Source organism: Epinephelus lanceolatus, chromosome 13, assembly GCF_041903045.1.
Source record: "Epinephelus lanceolatus isolate andai-2023 chromosome 13, ASM4190304v1, whole genome shotgun sequence".
Lineage (NCBI taxonomy): Eukaryota > Metazoa > Chordata > Actinopteri > Perciformes > Serranidae > Epinephelus > Epinephelus lanceolatus.
In genome coordinates this window covers 9,543,169-9,567,060 of record NC_135746.1, presented here as the reverse complement: position 1 = coordinate 9,567,060, position 23,892 = coordinate 9,543,169, and the positions used below count along the sequence as shown (strand labels likewise).

General features: G+C 41.5%; 2 protein-coding genes across 3 annotated transcripts; one reads left to right on the top strand and one right to left on the bottom strand.

Moving 5' to 3' along the window:
• Positions 1-332: 332 nt before the first annotated feature.
• Positions 333-15,011, bottom strand: pla2g7 (phospholipase A2, group VII (platelet-activating factor acetylhydrolase, plasma)). 2 transcript variants are annotated; one of them, XM_033648243.2, is made up of 11 exons: positions 14,854-15,011; positions 13,057-13,178; positions 10,184-10,334; positions 9,618-9,711; positions 9,445-9,513; positions 5,798-5,969; positions 4,669-4,782; positions 2,325-2,416; positions 1,881-2,051; positions 1,644-1,792; positions 333-1,146 (listed from the first exon to the last, which is right to left on the bottom strand). In XM_033648243.2, exons 2-11 carry the CDS (start codon positions 13,150-13,152, stop codon positions 1,046-1,048), a joined length of 1,209 nt encoding a protein of 402 aa, XP_033504134.1. In that variant the 5' UTR covers positions 13,153-13,178; positions 14,854-15,011; the 3' UTR covers positions 333-1,045. The 2 variants fall into 2 exon arrangements, with proteins under 2 accessions (XP_033504134.1, XP_033504133.1); XM_033648242.2 differs by lacking the exon at positions 14,854-15,011 and adding an exon at positions 14,678-14,835.
• A 295-nt stretch (positions 15,012-15,306) lies between these two features.
• On the top strand, positions 15,307-23,825 carry ints9 (integrator complex subunit 9). Its single transcript, XM_033648241.2, has 17 exons — positions 15,307-15,587; positions 16,236-16,363; positions 16,462-16,522; positions 16,718-16,780; positions 17,054-17,193; positions 17,383-17,469; positions 17,765-17,885; positions 18,191-18,325; positions 18,928-19,039; positions 19,129-19,309; positions 19,940-20,000; positions 20,284-20,455; positions 20,557-20,681; positions 22,376-22,543; positions 22,812-22,910; positions 22,998-23,135; positions 23,443-23,825. Exons 1-17 carry the CDS (start codon positions 15,579-15,581, stop codon positions 23,617-23,619), a joined length of 1,977 nt encoding a protein of 658 aa, XP_033504132.2. The 5' UTR covers positions 15,307-15,578; the 3' UTR covers positions 23,620-23,825.
• Positions 23,826-23,892: the final 67 nt, after the last annotated feature.

Sequence of the window (23,892 nt, the reverse complement as noted above, 5' to 3'; positions counted from 1 at the left end):
GCTTAGCTTCCATCTTGGTACTCCAGCCTGCTTCTCCAAACTGGGAGTGTGTTGACTGACATCAACTGGAGGTAATGCACTTATAAAGATCCAAACTGTGTCTTTTAATTTTAAAAAATATATATAAAGTTACATCTGGGTGTATTTCCCTGTTGGCAGCTCTAGTTTGTGAAGAAATAAAATGTTACCTGGTATTTTTTCTGTGATGTGATAATTTAACAGCTGTTGCTTGTGGACTTTGTAGTTTTAGCCTTCGCACCAGTTTCTCCTCTCACAGCATTACAAGGTTTAAACTCAATTAACAAACATGGAAAATGAAGCCACACAAACCATTTGTATACAAACCAGGTTTATTAGATGTCTTATGGCAGGTTGGAGTCTGTAAATGTATAAAAGTAGACGGCTGTTACATGTCATTGACCCAGGATGAACAGTACTGTGAGTTAAGGCACATCTTAGTGTTTGAAAGTGTTTAATGATGCTGATCTGCTTCTGTAGCTGCCCTCTGTTGAATCAGGATGGATACATTTACTTTAAAATATCTTGGCTGGGTTAATACTTCATCTCAGATTAACCATGTCCATCCCCAGCCCAGCGTTTGGATCTGATTTATTCCATAATCACACTGCAATCACTGCAGAGCTCGTCTCCGAGACGTACGGTATTTATGCAAATTAACATCATCTCAGTTTATATACACTCAAAGATGAAAAAGATTTAAAGCATTTCTCTGAGAAATTGCCGGTAATGGTGAAGATTTCAACAACAGTGAAAAGAAGAAGTGCTCAGCAACATTCAGGCCTCATGAAACAAACACTGGAACACCGAGCGAGTGTTTATCTGTCACGAAAAACAGATGTGTCCTGCTGATGAGGTAGAGATGATCCTTGCTGTCTGGTACCACTCCAGATTGTTATCCTCAGTCTGTGTGAAATGCCAAGCAGGCCCGGCTTCACGTTTGGGGACTGTTCCACTGACTGACTCCCATGCATGAGGTGAAATCCTTCCGGCAGTCCCGGGTACATTCAGCAGTACGTGAGGCGGTTCAGATGGCAGACTGAAGCATAGTAACGTTAGTTCCTTGAATGAGGTTGTCATCCTGCCCGTCAATCAGAGGGTCCCACTGATCAAAGTTCTTATCCAGACCTGCAAAACACAGAATTCAGAATGTGTATTTGTGCTGAAAGTGTCGAACAAACTCCAAGATGAACCTGGGAGATCCTACAAATGACTGTTGGGGAATGTGAGCACTTTATTAGGGTGACAACACTGCTTGTGTCTGTTTTAATGCATGACTACTGCTCTGTTTACACCTAGCGTCCACACTACTCGTTTGGTGTACTACTACTCGTACACACTGATTGGCTGTTGAAACAGGTGACGTGCTTTAAAACCAGCCGCCGGCCATTTGACCAGCTGACTTGCAGGTGACACCATCAGCCGGTTTGAGTCGAGCTCAGACCGGCCAGTTCACACCGCTGCAACGTGTTTAATCAGTTTCATCTAGTCGTCAATCTTTGGTCTGAGCTGGACTATAGTACAAATGGAGATTATTTTGAACTCTATTAAAAAGCTCACGTGTGCAGAGATTGTTTCCGTTTTAAAATGAGAACACATCAGTGTGAGTGTGTCCTTATTCTCACCAAGGTGGCGCTGCAGAAAGGCTAGTGTTGCTTTGTTGGAGAGGTCTATGGCGATCTCGGGGTCGATCTCTCCCTTCAGCTTCATCAGCTTGCCGATCCAGTTGCCCGTCAGGAAGGTGAAGTCTGGGAAACTCTGGTGGACTGTTCCTCTGATGAAGGAAAACATCACCACAAAATCAGGAAACAACAAGACTAAAACACCCGACCAGATTATAACCCAACGTCAGTCTGTTGTACCTGATGGTGATCATTTTCCTCTGAATGACCGCCGACTCCAGCTTGTTCATGCGGCTGATGTTTCCCGCCCACTGAAACTTCTCTGAGTTGATGAAGAATATCGGCTGCTTCACCCGAGGAAAGATCTCGTCATCTAAAGGGAACATCCAGGCGTCCAGCGCTACGCCACACCTGATGGGAGAGACGGTTTCCAGGGACGGTTATTGCAAAATACAAAGCGGATTACTTCAATATCTAACTTTAGCTTTACTTCACTATCTTGTTTTTATACGACTGTCATACTCTATGATTTAGCAGATTTCCATCTTCCTTGCTTGAGGACAGGTTGAAACTCATTTGTATCATTTAAAAAACATAATTCATATGTTTAATCATATCCCTGCTTCTCTGACACAAGGCGATGTGATAATAAATGCAACCCTGATGTAAACTGAATCCACGTACTTGAATTTAACCTCTTTGCACAGAGCTTCGATCACTGTTGCTCCTCCGAAGGAATGTCCCACCACTGCGATCCTGCACAGATCCATGGAGTTCTGTCAGGACATGAGAAAAACATGACCACTTAGAAGATCAGAATACACTTCTTTGTTAGGTTGGGATTCCTGCAGCTTAAAGAGACAACATTTTTTCCTAAATATATCATTATGAAAATAATGTGGGTTGCACAGGGTAGTGGCCACCGGAAAAACAGACTATCAGCGTTTACATAGGGTACTTAGTGGCTTTGCAATCTTTGTAATAAGCTTCTGCCACCGGTGCCGAAATTTCGTGGAAAAAAATCTGCTTTACGCGCCATGTATTGCGAAATTGGTCAGTCAGCCAATCAGGGACTGGAGCTGGTCCTTATGAGGAGTTGGGCATGAGATAGTTGAGTCACGAGCACAATGGCAGACGGACAAAGTTTGGAGACAAGTGAAAAACGGCCTAGCAAAAGAAAAGGAGCTCCTCTGTGTGAGGAGGCAAAGAAGAGCAAAAAGGAGAGTGATAAAAGAAGAGGAAAAACAAGAGTAAACCTCAGTCAGGCGTTCAAGAGATGGAGGGAGCTCCATCACCAAAGAGGCTTCAGAACCCATGTCCAGCTAGCTTTCTTTCTAATGGATCGGTAAGAAACACGGCTAAATGTTAGCTAGACGAGAGAGGACTGTACTGTACTGGCTGCTAGTTCATTCCTAGCTGGCCAGCATCGCAAATCGCCGCAACCAGGGACCAGGTAGCGAGTGTTGGTCGGCTATTTGTTTTTTCTTCAGATAAATCTGATAATTGTTGCTCGGTCTCTTTACTCATTTATTTAGTATAGTGTCCACACACATTCTCATTCTACATATATATAGAGGTATACTGGTGGCTTTACAGCCTACATTTTATTGATTATCTCGGTCAATTTGGTCGTTGCGACAGTGCGAGCAATGCCGCTGACGCTAGGTGGCGCCAAGCTAAAAAAACCCGCATCCTATCTGTTGCCTTTTTAAGGCAACTTAGATTTAGGACTTTTTAAGTATTTTTTTAAGTGAAATTTAACACCAATTTTACAATAAACAAAACTGAAGAAGAAAACATGCCAAAAATCGACATCACTTGCTTCGGACCTCCCAAATGTTAATTCTAACATTAAACATGTATTTGTGGTCATGTTAAAAAGTTAATGATTGATTTCAAATGCTGAAAAATTGTCAAACTAAATAGAAAACTGTTGTATCATAAAAGCTCCATTTGATTTGCCTTGAAGAAAAGATTTTTGGTTGGATGTGATGAACGTATGTGTGTGTTGTTGGTTCCGCTAACCTGATCTGTGTGACGTTATGTGAGAGACATTTAGTTAATTATTAAAAAAAATAGATATTACCAGTTATTTTGAGATTTTCCAATGTTAAGTCAGAGAAAAAATAAAGATATTATTTGGGCATTTTTTTGCCTTTAATCAATAGGAAAGTGATGTGTGAAGTGGGGAGAGAGAGGGAGTGACATGCAGCAAAGGGCCACAGGCTGGAATCGAACCCGGGCCGCTGCGGCAACAGCCTTGTACATGGGGCGCCTGCTCTATCCACTAAGTCACCGACATTTTAATACCAATTAAAGCCTTATTTTTAAACTTCCAATTCAATTAAATTCAACAGGCTTTATTAGCATGACATTTAACATATTGCCAAAGCACAAATACAATTAAAAGACAGTGAATAAAATTTACAGCATACTACACAAACAACAATAGTAGCGCAAAACAGGTCATTAAATTAGTGAGCAAAACTGAAAATATATATACAATACATATCATATGTCTGATATATGTTAACCTATAAACACATTTTATGTGTTTGTGTGTGAAAACAAAAAAGTACTACTGTCGACTCACGGCGTCTATTATCTAGTGTTTGTGGAGTTATGTGTTTTCACAGTTGCGTAAGGATTGTTATGATGTCATATTTCTTAAAGGAAGTTGGGTGTAATAATTTCCAGGAAATGTTGCTCTGTCTCCACCTGTGTCTCAGTGCCTTTCAAGACTTTTCAAGGATCTTTTCCAGTTTCTTTTTTCCCTTTGAATCTGTTGAAGACTTGCAAACTACTACAACGCATGAATGAATACTTCAACATAACGAATCTTATCTACTGTAATCAAGAACACTAAACCAACCCTACAGATGTTTGTATAAATTCCCGTTTTTGCCTGCTGACGTACTCCGGCTTGTATAATCACCACTTTGTGTTCAGCTCATATTCTCACGGTGTGCAGCTGCTGCCTTGGTTTTCATTTCAAAAGAAAGAAACTCAAAGGTCATGAGTACGTTACCTCCAACGTCGTCCAGTCAAATGGTGTTTGCAAAACATTCTGCACTGGAATCCCTGAGTTGATTTCAATGAGTTTATCCAGAGCCAGAATACATTCATCTGCTCTCTGCTTCACCTGGGAGAGACAGAAGATTCACAGCATGCACTAAATATCACTGTAGTTTTACATAAATTCAAGCTTTTAAAATACAAACATAAAGCTCAGTATTTAAAATGATAAACGCAGCAGAGATTAAATGCCAAAATAAACAGGGGGAGAGATCAAATGACAGACCTATCACATGAAAGATCAGTGAACAGAGTACAAACAAGGATGTGGTTTGATGTGAACATCAGTCATGCAGCATGTTGGTTACTGTGGGTAGAGTTCACATGTTGCACAATCCAGCTGAAGCCACGGTGTATAAAGGAGGAATACAGCCTCCACCTCCACCTCCACCTTAAAGGGATAGTGCACCCAAAAATGAAAATTCAGCCATTATCTACTCACCCATATGCCGAGGGAGGCTCAGGTGAAGTTTAAGAGTGCTCACAACACTCCAAGGGGAGAGTGGGTAGCAACACAACACCACCAGCACAGGCTGACGGCGCCCCAGATTCAAACATCCAAAAACACATAATTGAAACCACAAAATATCTCCATACTGCTCGTCCGTAGTGATCCAAGTGTCGTGAAGCTCCGACATAAAAAGTTGTTCGGAAAGCGCAAGCGCACACACGTGAGCGCGGTACACAGAGAGGCACTTAGAGCTACAGGCTACAGTGAGGCTAAAAACAGAGTTCAAATGACGTTTTTCCAAACATCTTTTTATGTCGGGGCTTCAGGACACTTGGATCACTACGGACGAGCAGTATGGAGATATTTTGTGGTTTCAATTATGTGTTTTTGGACGTTTGAATCTGGGGCGCCGTAAGCCTCCATTAGGTGGAGTTGTGTTGCTACCCCCTCTTAGAGTTTAGAGTTGTGAGGACTCTAAAACTTCACCTGAGCCTCCCTCGGCATATGGGTGAGTAGATAATGGCTGAATTTGCATTGTTGGGTGCACTATCCCTTTAACATGACTGCTGACTCATGTATGCTGCTGTCAGTGTGTTAGAGGTCATGGATTCTTCCTCCCATAGTAAAGTACCTGTTTGTTTCTGAGGGCGAATTCACTCTCTCCGTGCCGCAGAGCTCTGTAGTACATCCACTCTTTCACCAGGTTGTCTTCGGCTGAGGCCGACGTTTTAGGCTTTTTGTCCTTTGCCTTCTCTGACTCTGTCTTCTCACGAAAATAATACGTAGCTGAGGCTGACTGGTCTCTGCGTATGAAAAGAAACACATAGTTTTTATGAATCAAAAGCTGAGTACCACATACGAAACCCTGAAATAATATAGTTTTATATCAGTGTTTATTTTCTGGCTCTCTGTTTTCTCTATTAGATATGACAGTAAACTGTAAGTTTGTGACCGTTATTACACCAGATGACTTTTCAAGTAATTTTACTGTCGCAGACACATTTCAGATGTCAGAATAAAATCATGAGAGTTTGCTCCTGCGATCTCTATCATTTTGGTGCTGAGTTGAGGCGACAAAATCCAAACTGTTTGAACACAAATGTAGTTTATCTTTACGGATTATTTTGATGCCGAATTGACAAGAATACTGTCGACCTATGATGCCATTTATCTTGTGTTTGTAGAGATATGTGTTTTTGCAGCCTTGTTAAAATATCATATTTCTTGAAGGGAGTTTGGTGCAATATTTTCCACCAGGAGCAGGACCGGAAATAATCTCAAGAGGAGTCTAGTTGTAGTCAAGTAGTGACTTTGTAAGATCCCCAGTCTTTGCAAAAGGGTGCAACTGAAAACTCACATCGTCTTTCAATGTCAAAAGGTGTTTTAGGTGCAGTAATCGAACAAAGCAAAAAAATTAAAAATATCAGAATGGCTCTGTGAACACCACCCACTGTTTTTAAACATTTCATAGACTAAATGTTTAATCTTGAGAATAAAGATCAAATGAATCACTAGTAAAAATGATCATTAGTTGCAGCCGCAGAGATGAATATAACTTCCTTTGTTATCAGGAAGCAGCACCGCCTCAGAATACATCCTGTTTCAAGCGAATAAGAAAACAGATAGCCGATCAACTATCTGATAAATATTATGTAATCTGCACGTCCGTTAGAAGCTCTCCGTGTTCAGACTTGCTGTTAAAGTGAACGGGCTTTCGCTGCGACTCAACATGACGCTGGAGGAGAATTAACGTTCTTTATGACCGCTGGTTTGTTTGCTATGACAGACTAAACAAACTAGTCTGGCACTGTGACAAAAGCCCCAGCGGCTGAGCGGCTGGTTTGACCTCTGACCGTCAATAGAGGCACGTGAAACAAAGTCCGTGTCGCCTCACACAGCCATGAAGTAGGCCCAAACACTGGCACGTCCTTTTTCTGTGGCTTTAGCCTTTAATCGGCTGCGAAAATTCAGTGGAATACCACTTTAACCCACATGAGTGACGGACTAACTGTGGCCATTATGTTCATCTCCATACTGTCCCCTTGTCTCTATACTGAAAAGAAATGTGATGACCTGGTTGATTCGTACTATTGTCTGCACACCCTTTCCACTTTTACTCCACAGATAAACAGACAGCTGCCTGCAGAAGAGACTGCCCTCTGTTATTGTTTGCTTGGCCAATGCTCAACTAGAATTTCCTCCAACTCGCACGTGGCCTTCCTTTCAAAGGTTCAGTGTTCATGTTGTCAGCCGCAGTTTGAATAAAGATTCAACATGATAGTCTACAATATTAAAGCTGTTTTAAAGGAACACTTTACCCACAAAATGATCAACTGTAGATCAGTTACTTGTCCTGTGTCACATGGAAGTCATGATCCAAACTTTGTTTTTTCTTACATGCCTCTGCAGTGAACAGAGGATAAAAAAGAAACGAACATGCTTCATGAATTGAAGGAATCAGCTTCCATGTTTAACAAAAGCAAAACTATATCAACACATCAGTTTACAAGCTCTCACACAACTCGGGTAGTATCACTCAGGTCTCATTTATTGAGTCTTACACTCAGTACTCAGCAGTAACACTTAAACAGAAACAGTCTCAGGCGCGGACGAGAAACATGCCTGGCCTGGCGCATGCATTTGAACCATAGACTGCATGACATAATGGGCGTAGCCACCGGGACGTCACTCGGTTTGTGAACTGCAGGCCCCCAGGAAGTGCTCCTGTCTGAAAAGGCAGTTTTCGTAGTGGCCAAACAGTGAAATTACAATGAGCGGGTCCATCACTCGATGTCATTGGGCCCAAAAAGACTTTTCCCATAGACTTACTATCAGGATTGAATCTACTTGGTCCAATAACATCTGGAAAGTCTAGAGTAGCCGCAAGATTAAATCTCTTATCCCCATTCAAGTTAGCGGAGCGCTAAACTGGAGGTAGCCCACTCATGTTTTTTTAAAAGCCCAAAGATGTGGAAGCAGCACCTATCAGTGTTTCCCATAGAATTAAAGTCTATGTGTGGTGGTAGCTGACCATAGAGGGTGATTTGAATGTCTTTGAGGGTCCGTGAACGCAGCGCATGAGTTCTTTTTTCCTCTGCGGCAGTTTGTGACTCGTAGGGTTCAGAGTTGATCAGATCAGATCAGATCGGTGGTGAAGAGCAGCTGCTGCAGAGGCGAATTTAGACCCAGTTTAATGTGCCTGACATTCTGCTGCTCCATCTGTGCCTCGAGTACGCTCCTGTGCTCCTACAGTGTGGTGCTATACATAACCAAACGGCATATATATTTAATCAGCGCTCCTAATGAACGGTCCAGCTTCAAAAATTGAAAATCTATTTGTGGCGTCAAATGTTTTAATCATGGCTGATCGCCACAAATAAACACAAACAAGTGGGAAACCTTGGAATATTCAACTTAGGGGATCTTTTAGTAAAACCAAACCCTGAATGAGACGTTAATTAATTAACTTTAATGTCAACTGACTGCACTCACCTGTCAGCCAAAGCAGCTACGGAACTAATCATGCATAACTTTAAACCTTAATAAAATGTAAACAGGTAAATTATATAAAAATTCAGCCTCTGTACAGTTGCATGTGTGCTGAAATTAGCTACAGAGACCAAATTGTTTTTGTACCAGGCTGTAAACATGTTCATTTCTGCTGTAAAGTTGGACACTTTAACATGGAGGTCTGTGGGGACTGACTCGCTGTTGGAGCCAGCCTCAAGTGGCCATTAGGGGAACTGCAGTTTTGGCACTTGACTTCATTTCACGTTGGCTTCATTGTTTAGCCGCAGAGCTTGCCACTTGATCTGAACTCTGCTCAGTGGAACACACAAGCAGTGTTCAAACACACTCACTTACCCAGGCATGCTACTCTTACGCAGAAATGTTTTAAATAGGGACATTTTTGGGAAAATGCATGCTTTAGAAGTACTGAACACACAACTGAACAAATGAGACTTGGATTACACTGCACCAGGTGTGTAACAGTTCGTAAATGTTTTGATACAGTTTTTCCTGTTGTTAAATGCAGCCCCCTTTACTGTAATTCATCAAGACTTTTGTCCACTTTTAGATTCTTTTAGTGTTCTTCACAAATTCACATAAGGGGTGAGTAACTGACATACAAATGGTCACTTTGTGGGTGAAGTGTTCCTTTAATAACTGCCCTCCGATCCTGATTTGTGTTCTATTAGAAGCTTCTTTTTTAATTAAATAAATCCAGACAGCAACATGATTCAGCAAAAAGTGTAAGTAATAAAAATAATCTTGTACCTGTGTTCCACGGACGCCACAATGAAGCCCTGAGAGGCCAATTCGGCACATATAGCTGAATACAAAGTCCTAGAAAACACCAAGGAGATGTAAATTACACCACTGCAGCTGATCAGAGCTTCCAGTTCATAATGAGTAAATACTGTAGTCGTGTTAAAATTGATTGTGTGTACCTAAAAGCTCCGAGGCCATGAGAAAAGATAATGACAGGACATTTTTCATTTGATTTAAAGGGAGCATCCATCGAGGCTGGAATCTTGGAACAACCTGAAACAACAAATCAACAAACATCTTAAAGCACAGGACCATTTGTGTTTGTGTTTGTGGACACTTTAGGCAGTTTACTGGAGTTATGGAGACTTTATTTTACTGATGACCATTTCTCTGCAGTCACACTGTACATTCTCCCACCTTTCAGGCAACTGCTGGTTCCCATATATTTCTAAAGTGTGACCACTGACTTGCAGAATTGAAACACACCAGAGTTTGGTAAGTTCTGATTGTAGTGGGTGGCATTTCTGCTTTCGCTATTATCAAAGTTTTCAAAGCTGATTTAAACACTTTGTAAAAATGAGGGTAAACCAGTGTTTGCTTGGAAGGAGTGAAAAGTGGAAACTTACACTTATTATATTTGTCATTAATGAACAAAAACATGCAAGAAAAAAACTGGTATGGTTCAGGAAAAATTAGTTTAAGTACATGTTTTGAAAATGTTTTGCATTTTATTAAGTGAAGTTACCAAAAAGATAGTTGAAAATCCGTTCACTGAGGCTCCTGTTGATTTTCATGAAGTCTGCCAACCCGTTGAAATACTCCCTGCACGGTACCCAGTCTGGTTTTTCGGCTTTCTCAGTCTCTAGACAGGGATAGTAAAGCCGGAAGAAGCTGCCCTGTAAATGAGACACACACAGGAGAGACAGGAAAGTGTCGTTGGCTTACATCAGACTCAGCCATACGAAGAAAATCAAATATCATTATCACGTTTGACCAAATACCTCAGTAATGTGGATATAATGAGAGAGTGGGTGAAGGAAATGTGGCAGAGTTCAGAAAAATGACACCACTTTAGTGTAATGCCGCCTTTACAACCAGAGAAAGACACAAAATCACGTTAAAATATTCAAAGTCTAAGACGATATCTAGTCGCATATCATAAGGATATAATATTGATAAATTAATCAGCCCTATGTTGATAATTACACTTTTAGCCGATGTGTAGAATAAAGCACACTAACTGTACGTCCCTAACGTGTGTGATTGTTACTGTGTACAGATTCTGTCTCCCTCTCACGTTGAACTTTGAAACTCTTATCCTGTGAACTGCTGCAGGAGTGACCGATGAATGGCGTAATGGAATTGATTATCAACTTCTTATTGCTGCTGACAGAACAGTTTTATAGCAGCTGTACAAACTGTAATCAATGGCATTACAGAATAAGAGCTCTGGGGCACTTCAGGTGAGCCCCAGAGCTCTGTCCTGGGGCCCCTCCTCTTCATCACTTACCTCCTTCCCCTTGGCACTATCTTCTGCAAATTCAATATCCATTTCCACTGCTTCGCAGATGACACCCAGCTCTACTTATCCAGCAAACCAACTTCCACCCTCCCACCCTTCTCCCTCAATACCTGCTTATCTGAAATAAAATCCTGGTTCACCTCAAACTTCCTAAAACTAAACAGTGATAAAAACCGAAATCCTCCTCATCGGAACTAAATCTACATTATCCAAAGCTGACAGTTTTCCCTCATAATCGACAGTTCCTCAGTTTCCCCCTCCCCTCAGGTTAAGAGTCTGGGTGTCATCCTCAACAGCTCTTTATCATTTCATTCTCACATCAATAATATTACCCGGTCTGCATCTACACAACATAAATCGTCTCCGCCCCTCCCTCAGCCCCCACACCACTTCGATCCTTGTTCACAGCCTCGTCACTTCTTGCATTGATTGCTGTAACTCTCTCCTCTTCGGTCTCCCTCAAAAAACCCTCAATAAGCTTCAAATGGTCCAGAATTCAGCCGCTCGCATCATCACCAAAACCCCTTCATTTCACCATATTACCCCATCCTACAGCATCCCCACTGGCTCCCGGTTAAACACAGAATAGATTACAAAATCCTTCTGTATACCTTCAAGGCCATCCATAACCTCGCCCCTCCTTATTTGTCGGATCTCCTCCACATTGCCACCTCCTCCCGCTCCCTCAGATCCTCCTCCTCCATCCACCTCTCTGTGCCCTCCGCCCGCCTCAGTACCATGGGGAGCAGAGCCTTCAGTCGCTCTGCTCCCCAACTCTGAAACTCACTCCCAGCAGACAGCCGTAACATTGACTCTTTTCGTTTTCTGAAAGACGCTTATAAATAAAATGTATTATTATTATTATTATTATTATTATTATTGTTAAACCCAGGTGTGCTGCCTTTGTCAGTTTCATTTTTATATTTACAGTGTCTTTAGAGGTCCAGTGTGCATGATTTAAGGCAGGGCTCGGCGACCTTTAATATCAAGTGAGCCATTCTTAGCCCCTTTTATTTGAGGATGATAATGATGGTAACACAGTTTATTAAGTCTAAATTATCTAAAATAGCCTATTAATGTTACAAATAGGTCTTAATGCACATTCATTAATTTATGATTATTTAACTTTGCAGCATTGACAGTGAAAGTAAACCAATTATTTCACATACTCACAGGTATACATTAACATATAACTGCTGTCAGTATCACCACACATGTAGATATTAGTGCGATAAACAAAACAGAGCATAGTAACCAAAAAAATTAACACAAACACTGTCTGACCTTCTCTTAATAACATCATACCTCATGTAACACAGAGAGAGCAGTCAATCCTAACACCCAAAATTTCACACAGACGTTTTGTTATTGGTTCCCATTGGAATCCATGACGACTCTAGCCAGGGAAACTCAAGACGAGCCCCAACTACTGAGGTAAATTTAGAGAAAAAGGCAACGTGCTGTAGACGTGTGATGCACATTTTAGTCTACAAAATGTTAAATATAATTTTTAATTCCTTGTTGAGGCGACACATTTGAATTTAAGAATCACTTTAGGCTTACAGCAATGATAAATTAAAACAAAAATGTTACAAAATAAAAACCTCTTGAACGTCTGGATCTTAAGTTATCAGAGAAAAAAGGTGAGCACACATTAGCAGGTGCCGAACAGCGTCAGAGAAACACTGATTTGTAATGTAAAACGACTATATTCAATGTTTTTCCTGGTTAAATTCAGCTGGCTTGTTTGTTTTGGAGAGGAAGAGACACCAGTAAAAACCTCCTGAACAATGAACACTAAATGAATTCTAACCAGGAGAAGTTTCAGCTGGTTGCAATCTGCAATCCTCACCACTACATGCCACTAAATCCCTCTAAATCTGACACACTGGACCTTTAAACAATGCTGATGCTGTTCTCCACAATATACAGTAATAATATCCGATTTCTGATGGAGCACTTTGGGGAAGAAAAGCATCTGTTAAACTGCCATTCCCATGTGAAGCACAGTGAACACCTCTGTGCCTGTCTACATGAAAACACACATGTACAAACAAAGACAACTTCTCCTCTGCGGTTTGATGTTCTGCTTTTACCTTTACAGTGTGGTCCATCATGAAGTCAGTGCATCCCACAGCATGAGGGCCCTTAGCTGGAGGGATCCCAAGGTGATTACTGCAGGTGTTCCCCATGGCGAAGAGTGTGTACCTCCTCTGGTCTGTCAAACAAATACACACTTAACTGATATAACACTGCTGACAGGAAGTAGGAGTGTTCATATTACATTGATATACACGTGATAACATCATGTAAACAACACAGTGCATTTTAAATGATTTCAGTTTATTTCTGTTCTCGCTTTGTCTCATGACAGTCATGATTGAGAGAAGATGACTTGACAAAAAACAAACACAGACTTCTTCTCCACAATAAACCGCTGATAAAGATTTGAGGCAGTGAATATCAAATGTCAGCAGATTATAAATACAGCTCCAATTTTAATTCTTTGATTGAACAGTATCAAAATGATATTTTTTGCATATTATTAGTAATGTATGAGAAATTACATTTTAATGTGGACAAATACAACTCTTATTTTAGAGCTGTCTATATTTTATTTTGTATTTTTGTTCCATGTTGTCTGTCTGTAACTTATGTTGCTGCCTGTCTCAGCCAGGACACTCTTGAAAAAGAGATTTTTAATCTGAATAGATTTTCTGGTTAAATAAAGTTAACTAAAAAAGGCATGTTCATAACACAAACATTTGTTATTAAGAAAAATAAATGCATATAAACATCATAAATAAAAATCCAGGACGCCAAAAAAAAGAGGACCGTCATGATTGAGATTAGATGACTTGACAAAATCAGACTACTTCAAATGTCATTATATTAATTATATATACAGTCCAAATTTTAATTATTTCATTGAACAGTATAAAAATGCTTTTGTTATTCTTTCCATATTATTAGTGATATTTGTTAATGTATGAGAAATTTCAATTTAATTGAATTTAATTCAGTTTTAATTTCAATATAATTTCCAGGCCAGGACACCCTTGAAAATATATTTTTTTTTTTTTATCTCAAAAGGTTTTTCTAGTTTAAAAAAATAAATAAATAAAAAATATAAAAAGGACTGTTCATACAATAAAAATGTGTTCGACAACAAAAATAAATGCTAAATAAATAAATAAATAAATAAATAAAGGATGACAGCCATGATGTCATAAGATGACTTGACAGAAAAAACAGACTAATTCTGCAGAATTAAACTGCTGATAAAGATTTCAGGCAGTGAATATTAAATGTCAGCAGATTATAAATACAACTCCAAATTAAATTCTTTCTTTGAACAGTATAAAAATGCTCTGCGTTATTAGTGATCTTTGTTAATGTGTGAGAAATTACATTTTAATGTGGGGAAAAACAAACACTTGTTAATCTTTCATCTTCATTTTTGACTGAGTGATTACTGTTTGATTGTGAGCTTCAGTTTTACTGACGGGAAAACTTAAATAACTATAAAATAATTATGACAACATGTTAGTGAGATCATGATGTATCTGAGTGTGAGTCAGAGTCAAAGTTCACCCATTGATGTAACAGCTCCACGTAACCTTTCAACTGCTTTCAACAAGCTGACTGTAGAATAAATGTGTATTAATAAAACCTGTGCTGTTTCGGTCCCCCACCTGTCCCCTACCTGTCCCCTACCTGTCCTCGCCCACTCGTTTGTCCTCTTGACTAATAACCGTACAAATCCTCCATGAGACAACATAGACGTGAGTAGTGTCAGAGCGAGGTACCCTCGGTGTCTTCAGGCTACTGTTAGCCTCAAAAATACCAATAAAACTAACGTTAACTATTCAACAAAACGAAACGAGACCTACCGGAGATACAGGCGTAGCCGTGTGCCGAAGTCACTACATCAGTTTCGCAACATTACCGCGTAACAACCGTGAATATGTCCCGATAAATGTGCCGGTGTGAGTCACCCGGGGGCGGTTTGACAGGTCGCTGCTGTCGGTGTTAGCTTAGTTAGCCACTGCTAGCATGGTGGGAGGGGCTAAAGCAGAGTGGTGAATGGAGAGGGTTTGTTTTCTTCACCGTCACACACCAGCCGCCTCGCCTCTTACTGTCTAAACACTCCCTGAAGTTTTTATAACTTAAATAAAAAATAGATCCAGGGCTGGAAACCAAGATCGTATTATTATCATGATTACAGAACATATATTCTACGTAAAGTGTGTCCTCTAAAGTCCTTCTTAAAACTGGCTGAACTGATCTTTACATATGGCTCTGCTTTGGATAGCCGTTGGAGTATGGGCACGTGCATCTGTTGACAGCAAACATGGCCGCTGTGGTTAATAATATTGTTGTTTTTGTGCCAGGACATGAACAAACAAACAAATACGCGCTGTTTTGTTGAATATTTGGTCCAACGTTACCTGTTTACGCTACTTACTGCGGCTGAGTGAACACCCCGCACCTGTAGGGGGCAGCAGGGAGCAAGTGTCATAGAAACAAGGCGAGTGAAGTCACGAAGAACACCGTAGAAGGATGCAGTGTTTGTTAACGGAGCCGGCGAAATAAAACTCATTTATCAACCGTTGAAATGAAGCTGGTGAGTTAACAAGCTGTTGGCAGAATTAAAGTCGCCAACACAACCTCAGCTGGCTATAATAATGGGTCACGAAGCCGTCAGGGTGTCTTTCCTCTATCCTGTTAGCTTAGCAGCTATTAGCCCTGTGTGGTCCTCTCTCAGTAGTCAGTAACGTTATCTAGCCAGCTAACAGCTAGGCTAACAGTCAAGCTATGAAAGCTAATATGAAAATACTCACAGTTGGAGCGCTTTGTTCTTAAAATGAGCCAAACGTTACAGCTGTTTGTGTTTGGTTTTTTTTTTTGCACAGATTATAGACTCTCTGCCTGCACTAAATGTGTGTTTTTAATTGTATTATTTCATGACTTTATAGCTACAATTATTCAAAGTAACTGTCAACAGAGGCGAGGTGTTGTACAGAGCAGTAATAGGCTACAGAAATAATATTACTCTGAAACAGAACACAGATCTCACAGGTGTTTTTAAAACCAGGTAAGTTAAGGGACACTTGCACAGAAGGTGAGTCACCTACATCAGTAAACTAGACACACCAGACAGGAGAGCATCAAAGACTGTGGCTGTATGTTTTTATTCTGCTCTGTATCTGTCATGTATTGTGTTGCTGACACAGCCATGTTTGTTACTAATCACTTTCCTTTCTTCTCTCAGTATTGTCTGTCTGGCCATCCCACATTGCCTTGCAATGTGCTCAAATTCAAATCCACCACCATTATGTTGGACTGTGGGCTGGACACCACCTCTGTCCTCAACTTCCTGCCCCTTCCTCTTGTCCACAGGTGAGTCAGTGACATCAAGTGGTGCCTTCATTTATTCATTAATAGATGGACGACTTGTTTTTAGTCATGATGGGTCTTTCTTTTTTTGTTCTTTTCAGCCCACGACTGTCCAAACTACCTGGCTGGGTCTCGAAAGACAGAACAATAAACTTGGAGAAGGTATGAGAAGCTGTTTCTGTTGCTTTTAATTCACTGAGTATTCCGTATCTGAACTAGAGCTCATGTTTGATTGTTCCTTTGTGAGGGTTACCTAGAGTTGTGTCTGTTTCTCTCTCTGTCTGTAAAATGTAAATACATTGATATTTGTCTGTGACGCTACAAAAGGAAATAAGCTATTTCTTTCCATCGTTGCAGGAGCTGAAGGAGTGTGCAGGACGAGTGTTTGTGGACTCACAACCAGAGTTCTGTCTCCCTGAGGTAGCAAACATGGCCGCCATACATGCAGGATATTTAGTTGAAGTCCAGTGTTTCAAATGAATGATTCTGCTCCGGGACATTAAAACGCTAACACATCCTTTTTCTAGTTATGTGTCAGTCAGTTTCCTTTTGACTGAATGGCTTGATTAACTTGCCAGCCCAGATATTTCATTCTCTTTTCATGTTATTATTATACAGTCCAGTATTTCTAATATAGATTATAATAAATGCTCCTCCCAGTGTAATAATACACATCATTTATATTGACCACAGAGGGAACTGCTGGATCTGTCCACCATCGATGTCATCCTGATCTCCAACTACCACTGTATGATGGCGCTGCCCTACATCACTGAGCACACAGGCTTCACTGGGACAGTGTACGCAACAGAACCAACCCTACAGATCGGCAGGTAAGGAGATACGAGGGATGCAAACTTCATCATATTATTTTTATATTAATTTGAAGGACACTGTACATTTTGTTATTTGAAAGTTGAGTTTGAAGAACAAATGTAACGTCAGGAAAATAAACTCTGGCTGATGTTGTGGCTTCAGTTCTTTAAGAATTGCTTATTCCTGTTGTTATTTCACTTTCACAGACTGTTGATGGAGGAACTGGTGAACTTCATGGAGAGAGTTCCCAAAGCCCAGTCTGCCACCTGCTGGAAAAACAAGGAAATACAAAGGTAAGAAAATTGGTGAGAAAAATTGAAAATGTACAAAAAAAAAAACCCAACCTATCTGTGGGTAATTGTGGAATATATTTATTTCAGAGTATTTTTGCATTATAATTATATCATGTAAAAATATAAAATGTGACATTTCAAACACAGTCCTAGAGGCTTTTTACCTTTCCACTGTTGATCTTGTCATGTATTTGGTTTTAATTGGCTCCATTTTATTTTATTTTACCGTCAGTTACTTTTCAACAGATTAACTAATACAATCAAATTTTTAAAAATCATTATTTTATTACATTAGGATGCTCCCAGGGCCACTGAAGGATGCAGTAGATGTGTGGACGTGGAAACGATGCTACAGCATGCAGGAGGTCAACTCTGCCCTCAGCAAGGTGCAGCTCGTGGGATATTCACAGAAAGTGGTAAGAACTTTCTTTCCTCCTACATCACACAGGATCAGGGTTATTTAGTATACATTGTTTTTGTATAGGTAACACTCAGAGCTGAAATAGTTTGAAGCTTCTTTTCATAATGTTGACATACGAGGGTGTCACTCTGAGCCAGTGCAAGTTATATTCAATAAATAATGACTAACTCTTTTAATTCGATTATTCACTTCATTCAAATTGAGGATTTTGGTCAGGATTAGTTTTTATGTTTGATCTTAAATATCCATATACATCCTCTTGTATTCTCATCGTAACAACCTTCTTCCTTCTCCCTCCAGGAGTTGTTTGGAGCCGTACAGGTCTCCCCCTTGAGCTCTGGTTACTCTTTGGGAAGCTCCAACTGGATCATCCAGTCTCATCATGAGAAAGTTTCCTATGTGTCAGGTTCCTCCCTCCTCACCACACACCCACAGGTCGGTCCAACAATGGAGGAAATAACACTAAGGGGCCGACCGAAACCTGCACGATCCAGAATGTGACACCAGTGTTTCACTTGACTCTCAGTGTTTGTGTGTGAAATGCATTTAAATTAACATCACAGATTCTAAGATGGTTTTTCAAACTGAAAGATGATCAAACCCTCCTCTTATATGTCAGCTTTTGTTTATATGTTTATAAAAATCCCAAAACACATGAAACATTGCACAAATTCATTCCTTGTATGACTAATATACAATATACTGTAGAGCGCGTGAAATGTCATTAGAACTACACGTAGACCAGAGTGAGCAGGAAACAAACGTTTGTTTAACAAGAAATAAATTCATACAAAGTTGAAAATTTTGACTCCAAACACGTCAAAGTACATTGACATCTCTTGTATAGCTATATGGCTGTATAGGCCTAGTCACTTTAAACTATAATAAAGTCTAAATTCTGCAAATGTAAAATATTGTCAAAAAGTTTTGAAAATTCATTGGTAAAAACGTGTGGGAACTCTGGTACCATGACAAACTTAGAGGAACCTTTTCACAGGGCTGCTGATAATATAAAGTCTCATCTTCTCTCCTCCCAGCCGATGGACCAAAGCTCCCTGAAGAACAGTGATGTTCTGATTCTGACAGGCCTCACCCAGATGCCCACCGCCAACCCAGACGGCATGCTGGGAGAATTCTGCAGCAACCTCGGTAGGTCCAAACGTACTGGATTATGTTAAATCTAGAGATTTAGGCGGTAATTCTAGTTCTAAGTATTTATTCTCTCTCTGTGTACGTAGCCATGACGATTCGAGCAGGAGGAAATGTGCTGGTGCCGTGCTACTCGTCAGGGGTGATATATGACCTGCTGGAGTGTCTGTACCAGTTCATAGAGAGCGCCAACCTGGGGACCACGCCCTTCTACTTCATCTCACCCGTCGCCAACAGCTCGCTGGAGTTCTCTCAGATCTTTGCTGAGTGGTAAGGAGCTGTTCGGCAAAATGTCCATACTTTAGAAATCTGTCAGCATACAGAACACGTACAGCACATGTAAGAAGTAATACTGAATCACACACAGTGACAGGTGAAGAGAATCATATTGATCATCTCATTACACTGCAGCATCATGCTGGGAAACCTTAAATTCTGGCATTAGCGTTGATCCCATCTGACCCAGGTTCCAGGGTTAGGGTTAGGGTCCATGCCTCGACAGGTCAGAACCAAGTCCAATCCAAGAAGGCCCCAATGTGGATAGGGGGCACAGGCACTTCCCATGAATCCTTGATCAGACTGGGACCTGGGGAATTTGAAGGCCAGGTTGATACCTTGAGCTCTTCATCACATTCCTCTGGTCTGTAACAATGTTTGGGTGGGTGGAGCCAGTCAAGTTGCATCCACATGAATGTGAGGACCAAAGTTTTCTCAACAGAACATTTTATTGTAACGTGATTCTGATTTTGTCACTTGATTTTGATGTTGGTTTAAAAGCACATAAATGCAGTCGAAACAAATTGTAAATGGTGCTTATTTACTTGATTGGCTGAGGCCGTTGAGAGCTGTGGTTTCCCGTCGTCACGTGCATTCACTTTTTTTTTGTCTCTCTTTTTTAAGGCTTTGCCACAACAAGCAAACAAAGGTTTATCTTCCAGAGCCTCCGTTCCCTCATGCAGAGGTGAGTTCTGCAGCTGTGTCTCCTACCAGTGAAGAACAATGTTGCATTTCAGAGATTATGGATAGTCAGAGATCCTGATTTTAAGGTAGCAGATGACCCTGCAGGCCAGTGAAAAGCTCAGGGCATTCCATACAGTCCCTCAAAACGGCGCTCTAAGCACTACGATCGTTCCTAGTTCTTACGCCGAGGGCACAACAAAAAAGGGGTAGAACTGTGAAAAAGTTCCTTCGGGCTTTAAACGTTTACAAACTTCTGTCTTATATGTGCTGCGTTGTTGTTTCAGCTGATCCAGACCAACAAGCTGAAGCACTACCCGAGCATCCACGGAGACTTCAGCAGTGAGTTCCGTCAGCCGTGCGTGGTGTTCACCGGTCATCCATCTCTGCGCTTCGGGGACGTGGTTCACTTCATGGAGCTGTGGGGCAAATCCGGCCTCAACACCATCATCTTCACTGGTAACTACAACTCTGTCACAAACACTCCCACATCATACACTGAACATGAAGGAAAAGCCTGTAACTATAAATCCTCTGTGACTTTTCTTTCACATCACCAGAGCCGGACTTTTCTTACCTGGATGCTCTGGCTCCGTACCAGCCGCTGGCTATGAAGTGCGTTTACTGTCCCATCGACACTCGGCTCAACTTCCACCAAGTGTCAAAGCTGCTCAAAGAAGTCCAGGTACGGTCTGCACCTGTTTGGGTTGTGGGAGAAATAAGCAGTAAATGGATCACACAAATATGAACGGGGAGTTTATCATTGTGTAGGGTTCTTTGGTGAGGTTGAGAAGTGCCAAATTGAACGAGATAATGACTGGAAAAAATATCCTGATTGTGTGGCTCAGAAATGGCCGCCTCGTGGGTATTTTCTACACACAATACTGGAGAATTGTGCAGTAAGCAAATAATGAAGTCCTGTGGGTGAAAGAGAAGGATGGAAACAATTTTACAAGCTAACAGGAAAGGCACAAACAAGATAACAGAACAATATTAGATCAGCATTCAGAGCAGAGCAGGAGGGAATACACAACAGTCCTGGAAGGTAAATTGGACGTTTAATGGTTAGTCTTTCAGTTGACCTTATAATTCTTGCCACATCCACACTAATACTACAATCTCCATACACAGAAGCATTTTAGCACAGTTTAAAAAAATTATATCCGCCCGTACCTACAGGCCTGAAAACACTTTAAATGGCCGTTTAAATTCACAGGGCATTCAGGTGTAAACAGGAAGCAGATTGTCTACTACAGAGACAGCAATACGTAAGACCAGATTTCTTTGCTTGGATCGACGACGACACGAGATTTAAAAGGCCCAGACACACCAAACTGACCTCAGAGAACTAGCGGCAATGAAAGCCGACTGTTTTGCCGCCTGTTGCCTCATGTCTCAGCCAAGCAGTTGCGCATGAACACACTGCAAAGACTACAGCCAGCAGCTAACCATCACGTACATTCTGTGCCTGCGTGAGAGGAAACAACTCTTCACACCAGCAGACGGCAATCATCTTTATTCATCATTCAGAAAGGGAAACTGGAAGAGACCACTAGTTAGCCAGTTAGCATGTTAACAACACAATCCAGTGTTGAAAGAACGCCACGCACCAGTGAACCATAACACAAACCATCAGGAAACATTTCTGCTAAAGAGCTCAATGGATAAAGAAAAATAATCTGACCTCGTGGAACAAGTTTGTTTCGGTCTCACTTCCTCTGGACTTCAGCTCTTTGTTTACTTTCCTCACTTCTGATTCTCGCCAATTCAACATGCTGAAATTGATTGGAAAAAAAAGCAGACAGGAGCCGACGAGGGGCAGTGAAGCGGGACGCACCGCACGAACTAGAGCGACAGACGTTCACTGGTGGGCCAACATTAACCAACGACCGACTGTTAGCTCGATGTGTCAGGGCCTTAAGGTGATCAAGGTGGCGGAAAAGAGATTGGGAGTCATTGCAAAACAAATATGGCATCCTAACAGAGTGCTACTAGTCATGTTATCCATCACCAGAGGAAGCCATGGTGATGGGACATGAGGAAAAAATTACAGAAGATATGAAGACCTTTGTATAATGTTGTGGTTGACACGTCATAACCGATGTTTGTGTCATCATCTCCACAAGTCTCAGTTTCCAAACAAAACACAACCGCATTTTTCTGTCCCCATGCAAAGTGATTCAGTCCCTTTCTCCTTCAATGACATCGACCAACAACAGTGATGAGAAGTTCAACTCCCTCTGCAGCCATAATTTAAACCTTTCAGTCCCGTCTGTCTTCAATAAAAACATGCTCAGTCTAGACTTCAGTTAAGCTACCTCAGAGGACTGAATGAGCCATCAGGAGCTGATCACTGTCTCCTGTCTGTCCCTCCTGCAGCCCCTCCATGTGGTGTGTCCGGAGCAGTACACCCAGCCTCCACTGACCCAGTCGCACCGCTCTGATCTGATGCTGGAGCTGCAGCCTCCTCCGATGCCTTACAGACGCTGCTCTGTGCTCAACCTGCCCTTCAGACGCCGCTATGAGCGCGTCTACATCCTGCCTGAGGTGAGTCACATCAGAGCAGTAACTCACGAGCTTAAACTCATGTCGGTGTGAGTATATTCTGCTTAAGAGAGACCTAACAGACTCAGCAGACGATGTGGAATAAAATATAAAATCTTTGAAAACAGATGACGAGTGCATATTGTAGATTGTCTTGTGTTGGTAGGAGACGATGACGTGTATAAACCTGTCAGAGTTAAAGATTGTGTGTCTCCTGTCAGATCCCAGGTGGCCAGTTATCAAACCTAAAAGTCGATTCTTCCGTTCACAGCTGGCCAACTCGCTGGTGCCGTCTGAGATCAAACCTGGCATCTCACTGGCCACTGTGTCTGCAGTGCTGCACTCCAAGGACAACAAACACACACTCCAGGTGCGTCACATGACTGTGTTAATATGGATGTCACTGTTGAACCTGCTATCTTTTTAAATTAAAGTTTTTCCTCTCCTGTGTTGCCAGTCGGTGCCCAAACCCCCTCCGGTGCCCCCCAGCAAGAAGAGGAAGCGATTAATGGAGGAGCCCCCGGTGGTGCTGGCCCCCAAACCCCTGCTGAGTGGAGCTGTGCCCCTGGAAGCTTTCCTGGTCACACTGCAGAAGGTGAAACATCTGTACGAACCTCAGTGTTGTTTTTAAAACAGCCAGTGGTCACATATCTGTGCTTTGCTGCCCTCTCGTCATTGCTCCCTCATTCACGGTGTCTTTAGTGTTCCCAAAGGAGGTGACTGCAGTCTGATTGGTCTGTAGAGCATTCTCCAGAAATAACTACAACTTTTTTTTTTTTCTTTTTTTTTTGTTTAGCAGAAATTACTTTTGCATTTTTGTGTCCATTGCTGAATGACAAGCAGAAGAACATAGTATCTATGAAACTTGATTGTGTATTCATCATGTAGTCTTCCCGTTGCAGCACGGTATCACAGAGGTCAAAGTGGAAGAGACAGCAGACGGACACATTCTACACCTGCAGGCGGAGGACACACTGATTCAGCTGGAGGAGGACGGGACACACATCGTCTGCGACAACAACGAGCCGCTGCGGACCACACTGCGAGACCTGGTGCTGCGCTTCCTGCAGAAACTCTGACCCGAGTCCTCCTCGCGTCTCCTCACTGTTCCGCTGTTTCTGCTTCACTGGACTGTGATTTGTAAAAAAGAGAGGATGGTGGAGGGGGGAGGAGAGGACAAAGAGCTGTGAACTGGACTGTCTCCACCTGTAGATTTACTGTAAAGTCCAGTTATATTTTGTAAAATAGTATTTTGTATTAAAATGTTTTTCAGAGATCCTCTCAGCTATGTTTTTATCACTGCAACTTTTGCTGACAGTTAGCCATTTCAGTGGCAGCGCTAACTTCCCCAC

Excerpts from the sequence above, each read along its gene's own strand:
- pla2g7 (XM_033648242.2), bottom strand. The coding sequence starts at position 14,741 with ATGTTGTCTCATGGAGGATTTGTACGGTTATTAGTCAAGAGGACAAAC. Across the intron at positions 2,417-4,668 it reads TTGACTGGACGACGTTGGAG|AACTCCATGGATCTGTGCAG; the intron begins GTAACGTACTCA and ends ATGTCCTGACAG. Across the intron at positions 1,147-1,643 it reads CTTTCTGCAGCGCCACCTTG|GTCTGGATAAGAACTTTGAT; the intron begins GTGAGAATAAGG and ends TGTGTTTTGCAG.
- ints9 (XM_033648241.2), top strand. Across the intron at positions 18,326-18,927 it reads TCCTCACCACACACCCACAG|CCGATGGACCAAAGCTCCCT; the intron begins GTCGGTCCAACA and ends CTCTCCTCCCAG. Across the intron at positions 20,001-20,283 it reads CTCCGTTCCCTCATGCAGAG|CTGATCCAGACCAACAAGCT; the intron begins GTGAGTTCTGCA and ends TTGTTGTTTCAG.